This window comes from Equus asinus, chromosome 5 (assembly GCF_041296235.1).
Source record: "Equus asinus isolate D_3611 breed Donkey chromosome 5, EquAss-T2T_v2, whole genome shotgun sequence".
In the NCBI taxonomy this organism is placed as follows: domain Eukaryota; kingdom Metazoa; phylum Chordata; class Mammalia; order Perissodactyla; family Equidae; genus Equus; species Equus asinus.
In genome coordinates, this window is record NC_091794.1 from 81,011,248 (window position 1) to 81,027,304 (window position 16,057).

At 36.7% G+C, this 16,057-nt stretch overlaps 1 protein-coding gene across 15 annotated transcripts in view; it reads right to left on the minus strand.

The window, feature by feature from the left end:
- The window catches only part of CCDC30 (coiled-coil domain containing 30), a 135,402-nt gene that overhangs the window by 113,663 nt on the left and 5,682 nt on the right, over positions 1–16,057 (minus strand). For 3 of the 15 annotated variants that reach the window (XM_044770528.2, XM_070510137.1, XM_044770527.2), the window contains exons 2-5: positions 13,321–13,398; positions 11,015–11,135; positions 6,909–7,102; positions 75–164 (exon numbers count right to left, since the gene is read on the minus strand). In XM_044770528.2, the coding sequence (XP_044626463.1) occupies positions 75–164; positions 6,909–7,102; positions 11,015–11,135; positions 13,321–13,338 (423 nt within the window). In that variant the 5' untranslated portion in view covers positions 13,339–13,398. Of the gene's footprint in view, positions 1–74; positions 165–6,908; positions 7,103–11,014; positions 11,136–13,320; positions 13,504–14,260; positions 14,404–16,057 lie in introns of those variants that run through there. The other 12 variants (XM_044770534.2, XM_044770530.2, XM_070510144.1 and 9 more) reach the window with 7 other exon arrangements.

The following is a 16,057-nucleotide window of genomic DNA, read 5'->3' on the forward strand; positions in this document are numbered from 1 at the left end:
AAATACTTCCAAGGTAAAAGTTACCTTGTAATTAGCTACTATTATTAAATAAATAATTATAATTTTTCTTTTACCTCACTCAGATGTTCTTTAGACAGATGCACAGGTTCCTGATGTTTCTGATGTTCTCTTTGCAGAGGTTGGTTGATTTGTTCAAATTTCTCCTAAATAAATATCAAGAGATAAGTGAAACTTACATCAATTCGTCTTCATGAATAAAAATGTCATTTAAATAAAAAAAAATAACCAGCTAGAAAAAGAGGGAGCATAATCCAAACCATTTTATGAGGCTAGACTATACATTTCCAATGAGACAATATTATCCCCAAGGACACGAAAACTGGTTCCTGGAGGAGGGGGTAGTAATTACTCTTTTTATGTAGAAGGTATAGATATGCCTACAGTATATAAGTAGAAATAGATTATATCAGTAGCATTAAAATTTCATAGGGGAGTAATTAAGCAAACTCATCTGAAAAGTCTGGTTATGGAGGCAATAATGAAAAACTGTTGGCTAACACTGGCTAGACAAACCTTGATATTAAAGCTGACAAAGATAATACAAGAAAGAAAAGTCACAGGGCAATCTCATTTATAAACATAGATGCAAAAATCTTAAAATTTTATCAAACCCAATCTACTAGCATTTAGAAAAAATAATATATGAAAAAGTTGGATTTATCCCAGCAATGGAAGATAGGTTTAACATTAAAAAATTTACCAACAAAATTCTTACATTAACAGATTAAAGTTCTAAATTGTTTCATCTTCTCAATGGCTATGGAAAAAACATTTTTCTAAAATTCAACATTGATTCCTAATAAAAACTCTTCTTAACCTGATAAAGAGTATCATCAAAAAAAAGCCTTCAGCAAACTTCATACTTAATAGTGAATTGCTGAATTCTTTCTCTCTGATACCAATAATGAGACAAGTATATCTGCTATTAAAGATGATACTTGGGGCCAGCCCCATGGCTGAGTGGTTAATTTCACATGCTCTGCTGTGGCGGCCCAGGGTTTTGCCAGTTTGGATCCTGGGCGTGGACATGGCACCACTTGTCAGGCCACGTTAAGGCAGCATCCCACATGCCACAACTAGAAGGACCCACAACTAAAATATACAACTATGTACTGGGGGGATTCAGGGAGAAAAAGCACACACACACACACAAAAGACTGGCAACAGTTGTTACCTCAGGTGCCAATCTTTAAAAAAAAAAGATGATACTCATTCGAGATCTTAGTCAGTACAGAAAGGTAAGAAAAAGAATTAAAAGGAATACAAACTGGAAAGGACAAAAGTATTATTATTTTCAGATAATATGATTGTACACGTAGAAAAATTTTAAATCTTCAAATAAATTATTAAAATAAATGAGAAATGTTAGCAACATTGCTAGCTATAGGCCAATATAAAAAAAATTATACTTGTAATTCCAGCAACAGATAATTAGAAAATTACACTAAAAAAAATAAAGATAGCATTTACCATTAATAGCATTCAAAATTTGAGGTACCTAGGAATAAATGTAACAAAAAAATGTGCAAGATTTTGTGGGGAACATTATAAAACTTTACTTATATACAATAAAAAATAAACGGAGAGATTTCCATGATCACAGACCACATTAATAGTTTAAGATAGTCAATTCCTCTTAAATTGATATACAAATTCAAAGCAACCAAAAATCAGAATTCCAGAAGATAAGAATTTCTTAAACAGGACAGAAAAACACTAACCATAAAAGAAATGATTGATAAATTTAACTACATTAAATTTAAGAACTTCCATTCATTAAAAGGCACTATTAAGAATGTTAAAAAGGCAAGCCACAGAGTGGGAGACAAAGCATTGGCGATACACACAACCAACAATGGACTTGAAACCAGAACATAAAGAGAATTTCTATAAATCAGTAAGAAAAAGACAGACAACTCAGTTTTAAAATGGACAAAAGATCTGAGCAGGTATTAACAAAATAGGAAATCCAAATGACCAATAATCATACTAAATTCATTAGCAATCAGGGAAATACTAATTAAAACCAACGCAAGATATCATTATGCATCCAATAGTTTAGCAAAAACATAAAAGATCGACAATATCAAGTATTGATGAGGAGCACATCTCACACACTATGGGTGCCACTATAAATTGGTACAACTACTTAAAAAGACAGTTTGACAATATCTGGTAAAGCTGAAGATCTACATACTCTACACTTCCCTAAATCTACTCCTAGGTATATATCCTACATGATGCATGCACATTTGTAAGAATACTCACAGCAGCATAATTGATAAACTATAGTACATTCATAATAGGTATAAATTGGAAACAACCCAAATTAACATAGAATGGATAGTGTCAGGTCATATATTCACACAATGGAATAATATATAGCAATGACAAGTTGATTAAAGACAAATAATACAGGGGCTGGCCCCATGGCTGAGTGGTTAAGTTTGCATGCTCTGCTTCAGTGACCTGAGGTTCACCAGTTCGGATCCTGGGCACAAACCTGCACACCACTCATCAAGCCACACTGTGGCAGCATCCCACATAGAAGAACTAGAAGGACTTACAATTAGGATATACAACTATGTATTGGTGCTTTGGGGAGGGAAAAAAAGAGGAAGATTGGCAACAGATGTTGGCTCAGGGCCAATCCTCCTCACCAAAAAAAAAAAAGCACACACGCAAAATTTTTAAAAGATAAATAACACAAAAATAATGTTTCACAAAAAAGCAATTCCCAAAGTTGATTGTATATAATGTTCAAAAATAGGCAAAATTAAACTACTGTACATATTATTTAGGTTTGCATTCCTTGGTGAGGAGAAGGGAGGTGATGATCAGAAAAGGAGGCTTCCAGGGAGTTGGCAATGCTGTATTGTTAACAAGGCCAGTGGTTACATGGGTGTATGCTCTATAACTATTTGTTAAACTGTACTTTTAAGTTTTATCATTTTTCTGCATATACATTATGATATTCCATAATAAAATGTTTTTTTAAATCTTTGATTATTCCTGGCATTAAATGTCATCCCTTCACCCTCTGTCATCTAACAATAAAGTGGTTAAATAAATTGTGATACGTCCATTCAAGAGAATATATAAGTTGTCAAAAAGACTAAGGTAAATCTATATGCACTGTTTACAAAGTGAAAACAATATGCATAATGGAATATAATTTGTATTTTAAATGATGGAAATTTTCTGGAAGGATAAATAAAAAATTATTGGCAGTGGTAGCTTAGGAGTCTGGACCTGAGGATTTGGGGTGAGAAAATAACTCACTTTTTATTCAATTTTATATTGCTTGAATCTTTTTTTTACTACATGCCTATATTAAGTTAGAAAACCAACAAAATAAAAACAAAGTAGAATGTAATTAGCATATAGATCAGGACTTGCAAAATTCCTTGGGCTTCCAAGTCATCATATGCGGCTCCATTTCAGTTGGAATGACTCTTTCAACTACTTTATGCACAGGTGAGTTCAATATTCGCCTATGCAAAATATAACTAGGGAGGCAACGGAATTTTTACAAGCTACATTTCATAATAACAAGACCGTCTTTGGAAAATCTTTTTTAAAAGCTTTTTAAAGGTATAATTGACATACAATAAGCTGCACATATTTACAGTGAACAATTTTTTTGGTTACATAAACATCCATGAAACTAACACCACGATCAAGGTCATGAAAATATCTACCACCCCCAAGAGTTTCCTTTGCTTCCTTATAATCCGTTCCTTCCCCATCACTGTCCCCAGGCAACCACTGATCCGTTTCTATTACTAGACAGTAGTTTGCATTTTCTACTACTTTATATAAATGAAATCATAGACTATGTACTCTTTCTTGTCTGGCTTATTTCACTCAGATAGTTATTTTGAGATTTATCCATTTTGCTGAATGTTCATTCTTTTTTATTACTAAAAGTAATATTCCCTTGTATAGATCTATACAGTTACCTGTTGATAAACATTTCTGTTAATTCTAGTTTGAGGCAATTACAATTAAAGTTGCTATAACATGTATAAGTGTTTATGTGGGCACACACTTTCATTTCTCTTGAGCATATTCCTAGGAGTGGAATGGCAGGGTTGTACAAGTATATATTTAACTTTTTAAGAAAATGCCAAACTAGTTTCCAAAGTGGTTGGATCATTTTACACTTCCATCAGTAGAATATGAGAATTCTAGTTGCTTCTCATTCTCACCAACACTTGATATGGTTAAGTCTTTATAATTTTAGCCATTCCAGTACATATATAGTGGTACCTCATTGTGATTTTTAATTTGTGTTTTCCTAATGGTAAATGAAGTTAAGCATCTTTTCATGTATTTATTTGCCATTTGTCTATCTTCTTTGGTACAGTGTCTAAATCTTTTATCCATTTTTAACTGGGTCGTATATGTTATTATTATTGAGTTATAAAAGTTATTTATATATTTAGGTGTGAAGCTTTTGCTGGATTTTTTTTTTAAATATTGCCTCCCAGTCTATGGCTTGCTCTTTCATTTTCGCAACAGTGTCTTTTGAAGAACAAATGATCTGAATTTTTATGAAGTTCGATTTATTATTTTCTTTTATACTTTGTGTTTTTCCTGTCTTATGAAAATCTTGCCAAATCCAAGATCACTAAGATTTTCTTCTGTGAATTTTATCTCCTACATGATCTATGAGCCATTTTTTCTTCTATGAATTTTATCTCCCACATGATTTATGAACAATTTTGAGTTAATTTTTGCATACGGTGTTAGATAAGTGTATCGTAAGGCCTAAAATTTCATGTGCTGCCTTAACATCCTTGAGCCTCACAGTGCACCAAAGGCATTAATCATGAATTCCCCTGCTCTTGACAGATATGCCCCCATCCAACAGGAAAGATTCCCCACCCAGCTAGTTCCCTATCAGCCAGGCCAGCTGTACTCCACTCAGTCCTCAGTCTAATGGGTTTCATATCCCTGCCAGCCTGTGGAATTTTTCGACCAAGCCATTTATATCCTCCCATGGGAACCAGGGGGCACCTCACCCTACTGTTACTACAAGGTCTGCCTCCTATAGCCCCTATGAGTTCAACTATTCCTGAGTACAACCCCTTCTGGCCCTGCATGGTAGGCAGTATCCTCCTCCTCTGGGCTGTGAGCATATGTTGCTAATAAACTAACAATATTATCTCTGTTCAGTGTTAGGTGTCATGTGTTCAGCCATCTCTTAGTATTTAGGATAAGGAAATTTTCCTTCATCAGTGGGGAAGGGAACTTCAACAGAGCTGAGGGTTTTGGGGTGTTTCTGGGTTTTTTTGCATATGTCTATCCAATTGTTCCAGCATAATTTGTTGAAAAGGTTATATTTTTCCCATTGAATGACCTTGGCACCCTTGTTAAAAATCAATTGACTATATAGGTGTGGGCCTATTTCTGGATTCTTTATTCTGTTCCATTGATCTGTACATCTATCTTTACACCAATACTAAGCTTTCTTGATTAGTGCAGCTCTACAGTAAGTCTTGAAAACAGGAAGTGTGTATCTTCCAACTCTGTTTTCCTTTTTCAAAGTTGTTTTGGCTATTCTAGGTCCTTTGTCTTTCCAAATCAATTTTAGAGTCAGCGTGTCAGTTTCTACAAAAAAAGTGACTCTGCTGATTACTTTATTCTCAGGTAAATTAGCTCAAAATATAACTGAGGACGCCACAGAAATTTTAAGAGTTACATTTTCTAATAAAAAATCTTTCTTGAATCTGTTTTAATTTTTTTTGTTAGTGGCAAAACTATGACCTAACAGTGACTGCATAGACAGCCTTAGAGTCATCCAAGACTTCACCCCACAATGTCCAGTTTGTTTTATAGATTCCATCTCCTTCACAACTCCTTAGTTCATCTTCCTTTCTCTGTTTACACTCTGAGCCTTGTTTTTGGTTCTCATTCTTTAATTACTTACTATATAATCCCCTGAAATGCTTGTTTCCAGTCTGGCCCCTATCCAATCCATCCTTCTACTGTGACCAGACTGATTTTTCTAGAATACCAATCAGATCATGTTACTCTCCTCTTAAAATCATTCAGTGACTCTCCAGACCTTCTATATCAAAGTCAATCATTTGTACATTCAAAATATTTTTATGCCTCTAGTATGGTCCAGGAACATTGCTGGGTGCTCAGTCCAAACTCTTTAGCTTAGCATATGAGTCTCACCATGACATAGTTCCTGAAAATATCTCCAGCCACATTTCTCAGTACTCACTCACATGAACCACTATGTATTGTACACTGTTTCCTCTGCCAGGAATGCCTTTCCCAGCTTTTTCATCTAGCTAACATCTACTCAGCTTTCAAACTACTACTCAAGATCACGTCTTCTGTAAGTCTTTTCTACCCATCCTGACTTAGCCCCTCCCCCGAGTTTCCCTCATCATAGAACTTTCCACACTGAAACTGAACTATAACCGCTGGTTTATTTCTTTCCTTTTATTAGCCTGTAAGTTTCTTGCAAGACCAGATCATGTCTAATCTGACTTCGTTTCTACATCCACTAGCACAAGCTTGGTATGTGGTAAGTTCCCAATAAATAAAAACAATCATGCTAATTAAAGTGTGAGGTACTGTTCTAGAGCTTTATATACATTATTTCATTTTCATGATCATCTTTTGGTTTAGTTAAGTTGATCCCAGATTTTATAGATGTGGAAATCAAGGCTCACAGAAGTTAACTACCTTGCTGAAGGACATAGTGCTAACAAGTGGCAGAGGAAGTCCATCCAAACCCAAAGCCTGTGTTGTTAAGCACTGTTACACTGGCTTTCTGATATTTGAATGAATGAATGATTAAATGAACAAATGCATTTAAAAACTGGCCTGCCTCTTATTCAATTATCTAGTTAATTTTGGAATACCTGGGGAAATTCTTTCAGTAGGTTACTGCTCATACATCTTTGTGACTCTGCCTTGGGGCCCCCAAGTTCCAGTTTCCTCAAGAGTGCACTTCTTTCCACCAGTAAGTACGCAGTCTGTTCACTGGGGCTGCTCAGAGCTATATCAGATAAGCCTTCTTGATACAACATTTCTTCAACCTCCTTTATTTTTGCTTCTGTTGGGAAGAAATAACAGAAATAAAACTTTTAAAAGACATACAGGCAAATGATTGTTCTATAAGACGTTAAATGAGTTCTTAATTAGATAACAAATTAATTTTAAAAAGTAAGCTATACCGATACTATCACTCTTCTCCCCATCTCTCCAGGGTGTTTGCAAACTTTCAAAATTAGTAGTGTGAAAACGTTCTCAAAAGCAGTAGATATTATTACTACTTTCATAAGGTTAAAATTTTTTCTTGCATAACTTTAAACTTTGTTGTTTTATTAACTGCTTCCTATGCGGCGGGTATTGTACGAAGCATTTGAGATAAATTTATCTCATTTGATCCTTACAACAACCCAGTGAGGTAGGAACCATGATTATTCCTTTTATGAGATGAGGACTCAGGTACCAAGAAGACAAAAAACCTATACAGGGTCACTCAACTAATCCTGCCAAAGTTCTTGGTGATTTCAATATTCAGGGAGATAATTATTCTAGCGCCCTGGCTTCTCAGTCCCTTCACCAGCTAACTTCCAAAGATCTGGTCCCCTACCCCATCTCAGCCACCTACTCCATAGTAATTCCCTAGTCCTCGTCATTAGCAATAACTGTAGCCTCTCCTCAGTCTCAGTTTCAGGCATCCTATGGTCGCATCATCCCTCTCCATGTACTTCTAGTAGCTCAATTTCAACAAGTTTTCGACCATACTGGAATCTATAATCTATTGATTTTAAACACTTTTCAATGTTCCTTACCCGCTCCTGTTCTCATTTATTTTCTTATCGAGCTTAGAGTCTATAATCTATGATTATACTTGCTCCCTTAAAAACATTCACAACTCCCTTGCCCCTCTTTTATTCCATTATACTTGGTTGGCAAAACTCCAATCTGTTTAAATTCAACTCTTCACCTCCTCTGCACTTCACTTCAGAAAATGAACGTGGCTGGAGAAAACTGCACAGCCAGTGCTGACTGAAGTGGGCCCTTGTTGCTGCCTAGCCATCCTCCTTCATTTCCTTGGTCACCTCTCATTGTGCAGAGATCTAGATCACTACTTCATTCCTCTCTCTCCTCGAGCCTCCAACATCTCCTTCCCCATCCTCACTCTCAGCTGAACACCCTGCTTCTGATTTCACTGAGGAAAGAGGGCACTCTGAAGAGAACTTCCACAAGTTCCGCTTGCCAAATGTGCCAGTTCCCACATACTCTTCCCTCTCGTGAGATTTAACAAACTACCCTTGCTCCTAAGGCCAGGCCCTCCCCTTGTGCACTGGATCCCACTCCTTCTTACCTCAAAGACAACACTCTTGCCAACTGATTGCTCTCTCTATTGCCTCATCAAGCTTTCTTCCCAACTAAGCATTATACTCATCTTAACGACATGCTATAATATCTCCCATTAAAAATAACAATGGCAAAAACAACACCAAAAGACCTTCCTTCAACCTCATATCTCCCTCCAGCTTCTGCATCATTTCTTCATCCCCCTTTACAGCACAATTCAAGAAAGGGTCAACCACAGCCATGCCCCCTCCTTCTCTCCTACCACACTTTCCTGAATTCACTCCAGTCAGGCTTTCATATCCACCAACACACAGAAACAGCTCTCCTCAAAGTCACTGATGACCTCCGTGTGACCAAATCCAATGGTCAGTGATGTGTCCTCATTGCACACAGCCCCGCAGAGGTGTCCAACCCAGTTGTTCCCATCCTCTTCTTAAAACACTTTCTTTATTTCTCTTCTGGGACACCACACCCTGCTGGTTTTCCTCCTCCCTCACTTGCCACTCCTCACACTCCTTTGCTGATTTCTCACCTTTCCAACCTCTAAACACTAGAATGACTCAGCTCTGAATCTTTTTTTCTTCTTTTCACTTCCTATGTTATCTCCTTTGGTTTCAAGCCTGTAGGTATTAGCTCTATGCTGATGACTCTCAAATTTACATCTTTACTGCTGCATTCCAGATACACACACAATTGCCTACTTGACATTTCCACTTGGTTGTCTAATATACACCTCAAAATTTACATGTCCAAAAGCCAACTCTTTACTATCTCCCCCAAAGGGACCTCCCACAGTTTCCCCCGTCTGAGCAGTTAGGAACTCCACTATTCTAACTGCTCAGGCCAAAACACTTTGGGTCACCAGTGACTTCTCTGCTTTTCTCCCACCCAACATTAAACCTATTATCAAATCATGTTAGCTCTACCTTCAAAAGATATCCTTTAGTTACATGAGCATTCTGATGTGATTGACATATGTGTTTCTAATAAAGAAAACCTCGTATTTTGCAAAATTGCTCACTAAGAATAGTAGAGCTTATCGAACAAACAGATTGGTGTAGAGTACTCAAAACCTTTGTCATTGTGTAGAGTGCTACAACAGATAATGACAATTCTAATAATTATACAGGTATATTTAAAGAGCAAGTTCTTAAAAAATAAAATAATACTATAGTAAATAGAGGATTTTATCCTTTTTTTTAGAAAAAAATCAAGCTTGCTGTACAGGTGAGCAGGAGTCTGCAGAGTTATGGAAACAAAGGCAAAATGTACAAGGATTAGGGATATCTTTGCAATAAGCACTTCTGAGGCAAAATGTGGCCAAACTGAGCCCAGAAGAAGAATGCGGAATGAATGGGCTTGTGTCTAAACTTCAAGGCTTGCTGGTAGCCCAAATCATTAACATGCTAGGAGAACTGTACATGAACTTCCACGTGATAATGACACCACTGCCCTATTCACCAGTCCTTCACCAGCTAATTGGTGTTGGAGGCAGGACATACAGCATCTTGTTTCTTGTAGTTTGGCAGATTAAAGCCCTGAACAACCCTCCTCCTGAGAATAACTAAAAATGACAGAAAAAAATAGAGAAAACTCTTAAAATGTAACCACTATATGAACAAATATAGAAAGCAAACTTTTAAACCAGCAGAAGAAAACTCAATATATCCAGTGGAAAACAAGAAAGAAAGAACAAACAAAAACAAGAGTGTAGAAATAGGGCTGGCCTAGTGGCGCAGTGGTTAAGTGCGCATGTTCTGCTTCAGCGGCCTGGGGTTCGCTGGTTCATATCCTGGGTGCGGACACGACACCGCTTGGCAAGCCATGCGGTGGTAGGTGTCCCAAATATAAAGTAGAAGAAGATGGGCATGGATGTTAGCTCAGGGCCAGTCTTCCTCAGCAAAAAGAGGAGGATTGGCGGCAGATGTTAGCTCAGGGCTAATCTTCCTCAAAAAAAAAAAGTGTAGAAATATGTGAAGTATGTCCTATGATTAACTCAACCTTTTCTGCATCTAAGATTCAAAATAAAGAAGAAAACTTTTCCATCAACAGACCCTCGTGAAAGGAAGTTCTAAAAGGAAAATGATCCCAAATAGAGTATCTGAACTGCAAGAAAAATGCTGAGCAATTAAGAAACATACAGTAAATATAAATAATCATTGGCTGCATATAATAATATCTAATTTGTGGAGCTAAGCAAAGTAGAATATTATAAAGGGGTCCTATCTGTATCTTCTCTTATAGCTTTGTAGTACTTAATAAATATTTCCTGAGTCCTTAATACGCTAGGTACTTTACAAGGCAGGTGTTGTGGGGAACTCAGAAACCACTAAGACTAGGACATAATCTCTGCCCCAGAGGAACTGACACAGGTAATTATGACACAGCGTGGTAAGTGCTATAACAGACATTGATGGAAATAACCATTCCGCACCCTTGCACACATGTTTCACAGTATTTCAGAACATATACTTCAAAAAGACAGGCAAAAAATACACCTAAAACACTACAAGTACTTTTCTTGGGGTGGAGGATATATAGCAATTTTTTCCCTTCCCAAATTTTCTATAACCGTCACATGTTAATTTTTAGAATCAGAAAAAAATTAAATTTACATTTTTACAATGAGAAAAGTTACCCTGTTTGACTTGGAGCCCTTTAAACTCATGTCTAAGCTGTTCATTTTCCTTTTCATAACCACTAGAAAATCCTGCTCTTTCTTCTGTTAAGTTACACACATGGTTTGCACAATTTTCCACCTAAAAAGAAAATAATATATTTTCTTACTTTTAGTCCATGGTGCATATTTTAACTCACATTAAAACTCTATTAAGTGACAGAGCCATTAAGAGATCACCATATTATCATGTCTGTAGTCTGAGAAACAAACAGAAAACTCAGCTTTCCTTAAGTGTGGGTCTCTCTCTCTAAACTTTCTTCCAGCTGTTTTCTGTTTTCAGACATTGTTTCCCATAGATATGATGACACATAACACAAATTTCATGAGACAGCCACAATCTTTAATACTTTTTCCATTAATATATCAGTTTTCAAATCAAATCTCCTTATCTACAGCTTAGGAAATATGGTCATGATACCCATGAACAGAGAAAAATCTAAACAATAATTATGTTTATACACCTATGCCAAAACTGATGATTAAAATGTCTGAAATGTTAATAGGAGATTGTATTATATTATTGGGTATTCTTTAAAAAGTTTCTGGTTAATAGGACAGCCTCACTTTTATGTGGCTAATAAAAATAGATTGAGAGCTAGCTATGTGCTCCAGGCACTATGTTAGGGACATCAAATATTTAACTTTCACCACAACCCTTGAGACTGTTATCCTCCCACTTTGAAGGTGAGGAAGCAGGCTGAGACAGGCGAAGGGACTTGTCTTGTCACACAAGGCATAAGGGGAGGAGCCACACTTCACACTCGGGTGGGCCAGAATCTGAGACTGAGCTCTTATTGTGCCAAATTGCTTAGAATTAGACTACCAAAATAACTGAACTGCATATTGCTGAATTGTTTTGAAGCCTACTGTACAACTCCTCAGAAAATGAACAAAAAGCTGAATGGTATAGTAGAAGAAACACAGGACTGCAGTCCAACTTTATAACTTCCTGGTAAATTTCAGTTTCCTCCTCTTTAAAATGGCAGGAACAGTAGTACCTATTTCTAATAATAATAGCTACAATTTATTGACTACTTATTAGGTACCAAGTACATGTGTGAAATGTTTTATACACATTGCCTTGTGTAAACCTCACAAATCTCTTTCAAGAAACTATTATTATCCCCATCTTACAGATGAGGAATTTCAAGCTCAAATAAGTTACTTGCCCAAGGTTATACAGAGAGATAGTGCTAATGGCATTTTTTCACCCCCATCTGCCCAACGTTAAAGTTCACAGTCTCTTATGCTACACTGCTTATGTTCTAAAGAAGCTGCATTCCTCTTTAAGAGTTTGGAAATCAGATTGCCCTCTAAGAGGTAAATTTAAAAATCAAGTTATCTATCTGGACTGAGATCTGGAAACTCAGCAGAGCGATTCCCAAGCAACCTGAGAGAATTAACTCATTTAAACTGAGAATATATAAGAAAGTAGGTTGATTAGTACTGGAAATATCACAAAGAGATAAGAGTAAAAAATTGCCATTATCTACCCATCTAAGGGCTAGGTACCCTGGTCCTAGATACAACAGGTCCAGAAACAAGGGCAGGTATAGATAGCCCTATTGTGAAAATCTGGCTATCTTAGCCAGTGCTATAAAAATTTAGAATCATTTGTTCACCAAGTAAACATCTGATTAAAATTTGGCTTCCCATGCAGTGCACCTGTAGGGAGAGAATGCATTAGCCACAGGACATATGTGAATGATTCCTCTGGCAATTACATTTTTTATCGTCAGTTACTAAGTCGATGTCTATTTTTCTATAAACTTCTCTGTGAGTTTAGTTAATACAAGCCCCCCTTCGAGAAGCAGGCCCACTCACAGTAAGCTGACTAATCAGGTTTCTAAGCTGACAAGCAAGAGAGTCAGCCAGAGGGTCAGTTATTGAGACAAGGAGGAATTTATCAAGATAATGAAAGCCACATTGAGCAGACCTATTTGGATATTCAACTAATCATCTCTGGGCAACCTCCTGTATATGTACTCTATTGGAAACCAATATAGACTGTCGATATATTTCATGAAAAAAAATGTACATGTGAATGCTTTGCAGACTATACAGTGATATTCAAATGTTGGGGTTTTTTTTAAATGATTTATAATTTATTACAAATATTTTCAAACTAATGACATTTATCTCTTTCACCCCATTATAGTTTGGTTAGTGGATGAAATTCAAATGTTGGTTTTTAATGTGCTAATTTAATAAAAGACAATTAACAAAGCCACAGATATCTTAAAACTTTATGTTTTTAGTCTTACTTCTTTCATTTCTTCCATGTGCTTCACCGAAAGCTCTTCTAGATTTCTGGTAGCAGCCCTCAGCCTGTCTTCACCGTGCTAGAATAAGCACCAGATAAAAGACAGTTGTTCTTCTGCAGTAGCAAGGGGTTCAATCCCTTCTTTCTTGAGATGGTGAAGTATGTCTTTGAACTGAACTTTTCCCTTGATAGAAGAGATAAGCATATGCATACGTACACACACACACACACAACTGAGCGCGCAAGAAATCTGATATGCATATATGCCTAGAATTAGATTCTCTAAAAAGTATAGTTTAGTTTCCCTATTAACTAGTGGTTATGTATCCAGTTACAATGAACACTTACAAAAAATAGCTTACAAAAAAAATTAAAGCTTTGAACAGCTTTTATAATAAGAAACGACACGATATATATAATGCAAATGTATGGTAGAGTGTTTTAAAAAATACAAGCTTTCCTGTCTGCCTAGTTCTTAAGCTTACAATTTAATAACCTGAAAATCTCCCAAAGGCCCCTTGCAATGTTATAAATTCAAAAAAAGCTTTTGTTCCTTCTACTGAATATTTAGAAATAAAAGGACTCCTCTGGAAGGTAGAGAGCCCACTAATTTGATACTGTCAAGGAGTTATTTCGCTCACAGAATGTGTATTATAATTTTTGTTGACTTCTAAGTCATGCAGCTTTCTTCTAAACTTCTTGATCTAAGACTGACATCAATACTGTCTTTAATTTTTTTAAGTTGAACGTAGTCAACTTGCACTACCCGGTAGGTGAAAGAAATTTCTGCTGACTGATGAAGTGATATCTGTGTTACTAGAACCATTAACTATGAATAAGACTCTCTGTTATAATCAAACAACTTTTAATGAAGTTAATCTGACCAGAATTGTAGTGATAAGCATAATTATTATTTTACTGCAGCTAGTCCACATAATTACCTTCACTTTTGTTTTTTTAACAGCAAAACTATATTTTTTTCATTTTTCTTCTTTCTTGCTAAGTTTTCCAGAGTCTCATCATTTTCATATCAACAGTTTCGGTGGATGATATATAGAATTTTAATTATCATCTGATACTCATACTGAAAGAAAAAAGGACCCTGGTCTGAATCTTTGTACCCCCATGTGCCCTCCCCATGACTTATAGCTATAAATCTTCTTGTGCTCCCCCACCCCCACCCCCATCATCCGGTCCCCATTCATATCCTCCTTCTCCCTAGAAGGTCTCTGAGCATTATTCAGTTACTTGTGGTTTTGGTCCTGTGTATCAGAGAGCCCAAGACACTAGGAGTACATAGCAACCTGGGAGGCCCACTTGGCAATATGGAAAAATGCTTACATTATAATGATAAGAGAAAAAGCAGAATGCAAAAGTATTATTACAACTATGTGAACACCAGACACACAAGGAAAAGACTGGAAGCAAAGACATCAAAATGTTAAATACTGTTGTGACAAATTGATGAGATTGTAATTAGAAAATAAGTGTTTGAATTATTACAACTCTTGTACTGTGGGTTGCCTGCCCCCAGGGAGTAGCATAATCCCCCCCATGTTGTAGGTGTGGAGCCTTAAGTTGGAGGAAGTTGAAAGGAAAAAGGGATGGGGGATATTAAGGATTCCTTTGGATCCTTGGCTTCTGGGAGATTTGGGGGCATCAGAGGGTAAGCAGGGATATAGGAAGAGGAGGCTTGCTGGTCAGGAGGACAGTGTAGGTCAATATCCAAGTGCATGACTCATCTGAGTTCCTAGACTTGACCACCCCCCAAAGCCAGTGATCTTTAATCTCCATTCTACTCAGCCATCCATTCCCATGGCTACATCCGAGCCCTTGTCATAACCTGAACCACTGCTGAAATCCTGCAATCCTAAACTCCAAATGTCCCACTCTCACCACCACCTTCCATACTTCCTGCTTTCTTTTTATGTGTGGTAAATATATGAAATCTAAAATTTACCATTTTAACCATTCTCAAGTGTAGAATTCAGTGACATTAAGTATATTCACAATGTTGTGCAACCACCACCACTATCCATTTTCAGAATTTTTCATTACTCTAAACATGAACTGTGTACCCAGTAAGCAATAGCTCCTCATTTCCCTCTTCGCCCAGCCACTGGTAATCTCTACTCTACTTTCTGTCTATAAATCTGCCTGTTTCAGGTACCTCATAGAGGGAATTATACAATATTTGTCCTTTTGTTTCTGGCTTATTTCACTCAGCATAATGTCTTCAAGGTTCATCCATTTTATAGCATGTATCAGAATTTCCTTCCTTTTTAAGTTGGATAATATTCCAACATATGTATTTTGTTTATCCATTCATCTGTTGATGGACGTTTAGGTTGGTTCCACCTTTTGACTATTGCAAATAACACCACTGTGAATACTGGTGTACAAGTATCTGTTTGAATGCCTGCTTTCAATTGTTTTGGTTATATACCTGGGGATGGAATTGCTGGATATATAATTCTGTGTTTAACTTTTTGAGGAAGTACCATAAAAACAGAAATAATAGTCATACTAATGGATGTGAAGTTGTTGCTCTCTTAAACTATATTTATTCTACAATGACAGTGAGATCTCCAGTCCCTGGACCATTACATCCTCTCAAACTACCAGATACTCTTTGGTTTCACTTATGTCCCCCTCAAGCCTGGACCCAATTGTTGATCCTTTCAAGTCTCTCATCAATGTCCCCAATTATCTTGCTCCTTGTCCCACCTTCCTTGAAA